Genomic DNA, 6,321 nt, shown 5'->3' with positions numbered 1-6,321 from the left:
CCGCGGATGTGATGTGCCCTGGGGACCCACAGAGCTGTAACTCCCTGGAGCTGGGAGAGGCCAGTGTCACACACAGAACGGTGTCCCCGTGGGAGTGTCCACAGGACTGAGCAGGCTGGCACTATCCCGAGGGACCCCGTGTGCGAGCAGGTGCCCCACCGCACAGGCCCTGTTACATCCGACCGGCAGATGGCCGCCAGCACGGCAGCACTGCTGGCGGGGCCCTGGGGGATCCCCGGCCCCAGCAGGGTGAGGCTGACTGCGGGCGCATCACCTCTGAAGTGGAAATCACACAGGGCTGCTGTGGTCATAAATACTTTTTATTTCATTAGAAATGCATAATTACAGTGCTGAGAGCATTTCCCCCTAGAAAAGTAGGTAAGCAATATTTCCATCAAAATTGTTAGTTGTCTTTTGCAAATACCTATTTTTGTGACACTGAACAGAGCACACAGCAAAAGGCTTCGGCTACTCCACTTTTTTTTCGATTTTCTTTTTTGTTATAAACACCATAGCAAATTAAAAAAGCAGTTTGAACAGAGAAAAATACTGCAGTTCTTGGTTTGCGCGTGTGCTTAATGCGATCCACACCGTGCTCCCCACTAGACACCAACAGAGCGACTCAAAAGAAAGGGGTCTTCAGGCAGGGGCGGCGCTTCGTGAGCATCACCCTTTACGACTGAGGCGCTTCCTCCTGCGGACGAGGCTTTCGGGTGCCTTTTAACACAGCGCGCGGTCACCGTGGGGCCGGGGTGCGCAGGGAGCAGGGCGGGGGCCGGGCCGGGGCTGAGGGGGCCGCGGCGCGGTCTCGGGTCCTGTCGAGGCCAGGCGGCCTCCGGCCTCACTGGATCTGGATGGCCCCGTGCTCGAGCTGCATGTCGGGCGGCAGGGTCTCGGCTGTCTGCAAGGGGAGAGAGCGGGGCTTTCCATACAGGTCCCCACCGGGGCACGCCCGGGCCACCCACGGTCACAAAGCACCAGGGGTCTTCACGCACAGCAGGGCCAGAGGGGGCTGGGCCCGAGGCTCGGCCCCGCCGTGGGAGACGCCTCTCCCGGGACCCGGGCCGCTCACAGTGGGGCTGCAGTCCCTCTCTGGCACGTGCGCGAGGCCTCCCTGCCTCTGAAGGCTTCCCATCTCCCCGCCCCGCGCGGCGCTGGGAGTAGCCGGAAGGAGTCCCACGTCCTTCAGCACATCCACAGAATGTCAGTTGCCGCGTCACCTTCTTACAGGAACCGTTCCGAAGGTCCAGGACAGCACTTCAGGGGCAGCTACTTTTTTCTACTTAAAGACCTAAGTTCTAACCAATGAACTATGGATACTAAAAGGATTTTAAATGCATATTCAGTTTCAAGATAAGTTAAAGGGAAAAAATAAATCTTGGAATAAGTCACTAATCATCTCAACCATCCACAAAGGACCCCGAAATGGAGATTTTGGAGTTTTCCAGGCTGCCCAAAGCTGTCAGCCAAAGGTAACATCACAAAGATCAGACCCTCAGAGAGGGGCTTCCAGCCTCCCTGGCAGGAAATGTAGCTGGAGGGGCTGGGTGCATGACGGGGAAAATGAGGCAGAGGAAGCAGTGGAGACAGGAAGGCAGGCGTCTTACTGGGTTTAATTCTGCACTTCTGAAATACCCATGTCACGTGACGCCCAACACTGCACCAGGAGCATCGCACTGTCCAGAGCCCAGGTTGGCAGCCGGGCAGGAGTGCCAAGAAAGGTCTGGACCTGTGACACAGACTGGAGGGGCTCCCCTCGAGCTTCTGGAAGCAGGGGTGGCCTAGACAGTGCTGGGAGGGCAGGGCCGTGCAGAGTGGGTGGGTCACGGGTGGCTGGCGGGCACTCCCAGGACCAAGGGCCCCTCCTCTTGAAATACTGGGACCCACGCATGTGTGACCGTGATGGGGGCTGAGGTGGGCTGGGCCAGGGATGCAGGGAGACCCACGTTCTGACAGGGACCCCCCTCAGCCCCTCTCCCTTGTCCTCAAAATTTGGCAGCCAGACCCACGTCCCGGGCAGGAGGTGGCAGAGCTGCCTGCAGAAAGACAAAGAGAAAGAAGAGCAAGAGCTGCAGCCAGACACCCGGGGCACTGCGGTGCCCACCCTTTCCTCCCTAGGGTGACAGGACGCCGGCACAGCATCCACAGGGTGAGGGGAGAGGCCCTGCCTGGGAGTTTGGGGCCTTAACTCTAAGCGCCAAAGTGTTGGGGCCGGCCTTTGTCTTCTCACATGCTTGCAGGCAGAGCGGGAAGGCACCTTCCCCCAGGTCTGAACGCAGCCCTGGAAAGCACAAGCTTGAGAGCAACCGGTGCCGTCCTTGGAAGTTATCTGCCCACAAAAACATATCTTGTCCTCGAAGACGAGCCAAGACTCCTCACTCTGAAAATAGGGAGACCTTGAGGATGTGTGAAAACACTGCCCCTGCTTCTGGCCTGCCCCCCTGAGAAGGGAAAAAGATGAGTATAGCACTTGGCTGAGGTCTGAGAAAGGCAGTATAAAAATAAAGGTGCTGTGCCTCTTCGGGGCTGCAGCCATTGTCTGTCTGTCTGTGTTGTCTCTGTTTTTTGTTCTCTCATTTCACCCACTAAGCTTAGGCTTTCTCTGAAGCAGTTTTTCTATTTCGCTTATTGTGCTTAATAAAAAGTGCTTGAGTGATTCGGTCTCAGTGTTTTGCCGCGATCAACCCGCAGCTCTGCTGGACGGAGCACCAAAGACCAATAGCACTGAGATGCACGCGGCTCCTCAGTGCTGAGCCTTGCGAAGGCGGGACAGACTCAGAGGCTGGCAGAGGACGCTGGGAGGCAGGGCAGAGCAAGTAAACCTGCCCCACCACGGCTCTCGCCTGGGTCCCAGCAGTGAGGCCAGTGATTTAACCTACAGCCCACGAGGTTTAAGGGTGGAGGCACGTGTGTGTCCCTCAAGGAGCCGGCAGCCCTGCCCTCGGTTCCGATGGGCCCCTGCGCCTTGGGATCCTGTGGTGACTCTCGTAAGAGCAGGAACATACCCTGACTTCAGGACGGCTGTTCTGAACACAATCAGCCCGCACACGGAGCCCCATCATGCTGTCTCCCCCAGCTGGCTCCCCACCCCAACCCCGGGGGCCCAGGCCTGGCTCCCCAGACTCAGGGGGCTCCCCAGACCCAGGGGGCTCTGGAGAGAGAGGCCATAGCGCTCCCCGGACCAAGGCACCGCCTGTGGGGCTGCTCTGGGACGCTGCGAGCACGTGGGGCAGCACCCTCTGGTCTGGCACCTCAGGAGCTCCCAGAGCTTCCGTAAAGCACCGGGGACGAGAAGCATAGAGCAGTGTGGCCGGCACAACCAGACGGTGAGCAGCTCCCATGGGGCTGGCATGTGCTGGACAAGCGCATGGTGAACGAAGGGCTCCTGGCAAGGCTGCCAGCTGATGTGCTGAGCACCCAGCGGGAAGGTGGAAACCTGGCCAGATGGTGACCTCAGGGCCTCGTGCAAACATTGCAGCCATGAGGAGCCAGCCTGCATGTCCGCCACAGAGGGAGGAGCTGCTCCAAGGCCAGTGCCCACCGACCTGCCCTGGGAAAATGGCCACACCAGAAGCCTGCGGCCTGCAGGGGTGCTGGGCTGGGCCAGGTCCTGCCCCAACCAGAGCAGCAAGGGCTCAGGTGAACTGGGACCTGCTGGCTCCAGAGCCCAGGAGCCAGTCTGCAGAAGGGGGACAGGGCAGAACCACATTTTCCCTCTGAATCTATGGACAAGCATTTGCACAAGACAGACTATCTCCAGAATCAGCCTGAGATTAGCCCGTGGCCAGGAACTAGCTTCTGACTTCACATCTTCAGACACTTATAAAAAACATGACCCCAAATGAGTGTCTGTGTCCAGATGGTGCACCTTCTGGTGGTGATTTACCTTCCTCCTGGGCAGCATCAGAAGCGGAAATACCTGGACGGCGCCCACATCCGCAGAGGGGGAGAACCCACCTGAGCTGCGGCGCTGTGGTCAGTCACCGGAGCCAGCTGCACGTACTGGACCTGGATGTCACTGCCCTGGAGCGGCGACCCGTCCACCCCGGCGCTGGCAGCGTCCGAAGAGGCGACGGCTATGAGCTGGGCTCCCTGCAGCACCTGCAGGCACAGAGCAGACCGCCATGAGCACAAGCACCAGTCCCCAGCGGCTGCGCGGCGGCCGGGTCCGCACTCCCGTCCATGGGTCCCCGTGTCATCAGTCACCTTCCGGCGTGCGTACGTGCTGTGGGCACAGCTGTCAGACTGCCCTCAGACTTGCCCATGTCGGGCTCCTGACTGACAGAATGAGGCAGCTCGTTCCCAGCGGCAAAGCTGGGGGAGAATGAGACGGGCCACGAAGTCCCACTGGACGGAGGTCTGGGATGCAGTGGGGGCCTGGGCAGGGCCAGTGACGCTCCCACAGCAGCGGGGAAGGTCGGAATGGGGAAGGACGAACAGCAGCAGACACGGTCTTGGTAGCAGACTCCGTGAGGCACAAGGACACTGCCGCCAGCAGGTGGAGACGTGGGCGGCACGGCTGCCCTGGCTTACCAGCTCCGGCGGGAACACCACCACACGAGGGCCTGAAACACCGAGCTACGCTGTCAGGCTCTGTGATGTAGTCACTGTGTTGCTGTACACTTTAAACCACCCCATAATAAGTGAGTTTAGGGCCAAATCATGGAACTATTTTCTAGTGAAACGTAGGGCATCATGGAACTTATTTCCAAGAAGGTTCTGCCTATACTTACTTTTGGCAACGAGCCACCACTGCTACCAAAGGAAGGCATTTCATGTTGTTCTAACAGTGTTTCTTTCCTGTCAGCATTGTCAACAAAGCAGCTTCTCACACGACCCACACAGTTGACTCAATCTTAAAAATCACAGTGTGAGGAACCTGGGACTCTGTGCAGTATGACAGCAAAGGTGCCGGGCGCATTTCCAGCCTGGCCGAAAACAAAAATAAGAGGAAGATGTTCTCGACCGGGGGGCCCTCGTTCAAACTGTTTCCATGGGGGCCTGGTTCAGCGTCAATCACTCGGAGGGGGCTGCGCCCGGAACGGGCATGGACTGGAGGAGAGGCCTTGCTGCCCCTGGCTCTCTCCCTCGCCCCGCCTGGCACTCCGGGCCCTACGACGTGCTCGCGGAGCCCTCAGGGGAAGAGCTGGAGCGCGGCCCGGGCTGGGCACACAGCTCTTCTGGGAGAAGTGCAGGGGGCGCCTGCCGCAGGGAGACGGGCTCCTCCACAGACGAGACAGCTCCCTCCGCCTCGGCGGGATCGAAGGCGGCTCAGCCAGAACCAAGCCGGGGCGGGGCACTGGGTCACGAGCCACAGCTGGACGGCCGCCAGAGGTTCTGCCGGCCACGCAGACCCAGAGCCCCCAGGCCCACGGCAACCCCAGGCGCCTTGCAGCCTGTGGACGGCACCACGGGGCCTGGCAACCTGCCCCGGCCTCGCCTACCTCGCAAGGCTTCACTCCACGCTGTACACGGCCCATGGGGGCCTCCCCGTCGGGACTCCCGGTCCCAGCCTCTGCCTCTGGTAGCGTCACTCAGGGGCCCTGCTGCTGGCACGCTCACCAGGTGCCCATCTGGGTGAGCAGCGGGTATCCAGGTGGGGCAAGCAGCTCCCTTGGGGAATACGTGCTGGACACGGCGGAACCCCGGCCCAGGGGCCACCCCCTCGAAGAGGCCTCGGCAGGAGCCCCCGAGCTGGCAGGTGGCCCACCTGCTCCCAGCCAGCCTCAGCTAGGGGACAGCCCTTCCAACCAAGCCATTCTGGACGCTTGCCAGGCAGTCCTCAATGTGGAACGACTCGTCTGAAGTGAGACTGGCCTTTCACTGAACAATGTATCTTCCCGAAAACGCGGTAACAAAGTTCAAATGGCAGCACCACCAAGCAGGGGGCGCAAGGCAGGTGCCTGGCCCAGAAGCAGACCTGTCGGCAGCGTGGCTCACAGGCCTGTCGTCACGGAGCGACGATGCCGCCATGGACCCTGGGCTCCTCTGCCACACAGAGCCGGCACTGGCCCGGGCTCTCCCCAGGCTGAAGGAACTGGCAAGTGGTGGTGGGGTTTACTGATGAGTCCCAGGACAGCAGAGGGGCAGCCAGGTGTAAACTCTGGTTTCCCAGCCATCAGGACCTAGTGCTGCGTGCTGGCAAGGCCCTGCTCTGAGTTTTCAAGGACCTGCATGAGCTCGTGCAGAGGGCCTGTCAGGAAGCACCAGTGAGCACCCCAGAGAGTGGGGTGGGGGACCAGGCTGTAGGGGTCACCCCCCACTCACCTGTGTGGTCACTAACTTTTCTGCCTTGTGCTGGTTTCATGATGAGAGAACGGC

The 6,321-nt window shown here is 60.3% G+C and overlaps 1 protein-coding gene across 4 annotated transcripts in view; it reads right to left on the bottom strand.

Annotated features, from left to right (window-relative positions):
• Window positions 1–302: 302 nt before the first annotated feature.
• Window positions 303–6,321, bottom strand: part of BANP (BTG3 associated nuclear protein) — a 98,844-nt gene continuing 92,825 nt past the window's right edge. For all 4 annotated transcript variants that reach the window (XM_036924209.2, XM_036924207.2, XM_036924208.2 and 1 more), the window contains 2 exons: window positions 3,958–4,101; window positions 303–901 (listed from right to left, as the gene is read on the bottom strand). In XM_036924209.2, the coding sequence (XP_036780104.2) occupies window positions 842–901; window positions 3,958–4,101 (204 nt within the window). In that variant the 3' untranslated portion in view covers window positions 303–841. The remainder of the gene's footprint in view (window positions 902–3,957; window positions 4,102–6,321) is intronic.

This window comes from Manis pentadactyla, chromosome 15 (assembly GCF_030020395.1).
Source record: "Manis pentadactyla isolate mManPen7 chromosome 15, mManPen7.hap1, whole genome shotgun sequence".
Taxonomy (NCBI): domain Eukaryota; kingdom Metazoa; phylum Chordata; class Mammalia; order Pholidota; family Manidae; genus Manis; species Manis pentadactyla.
This window is presented reverse-complemented; position numbering and strand designations above follow the sequence as displayed.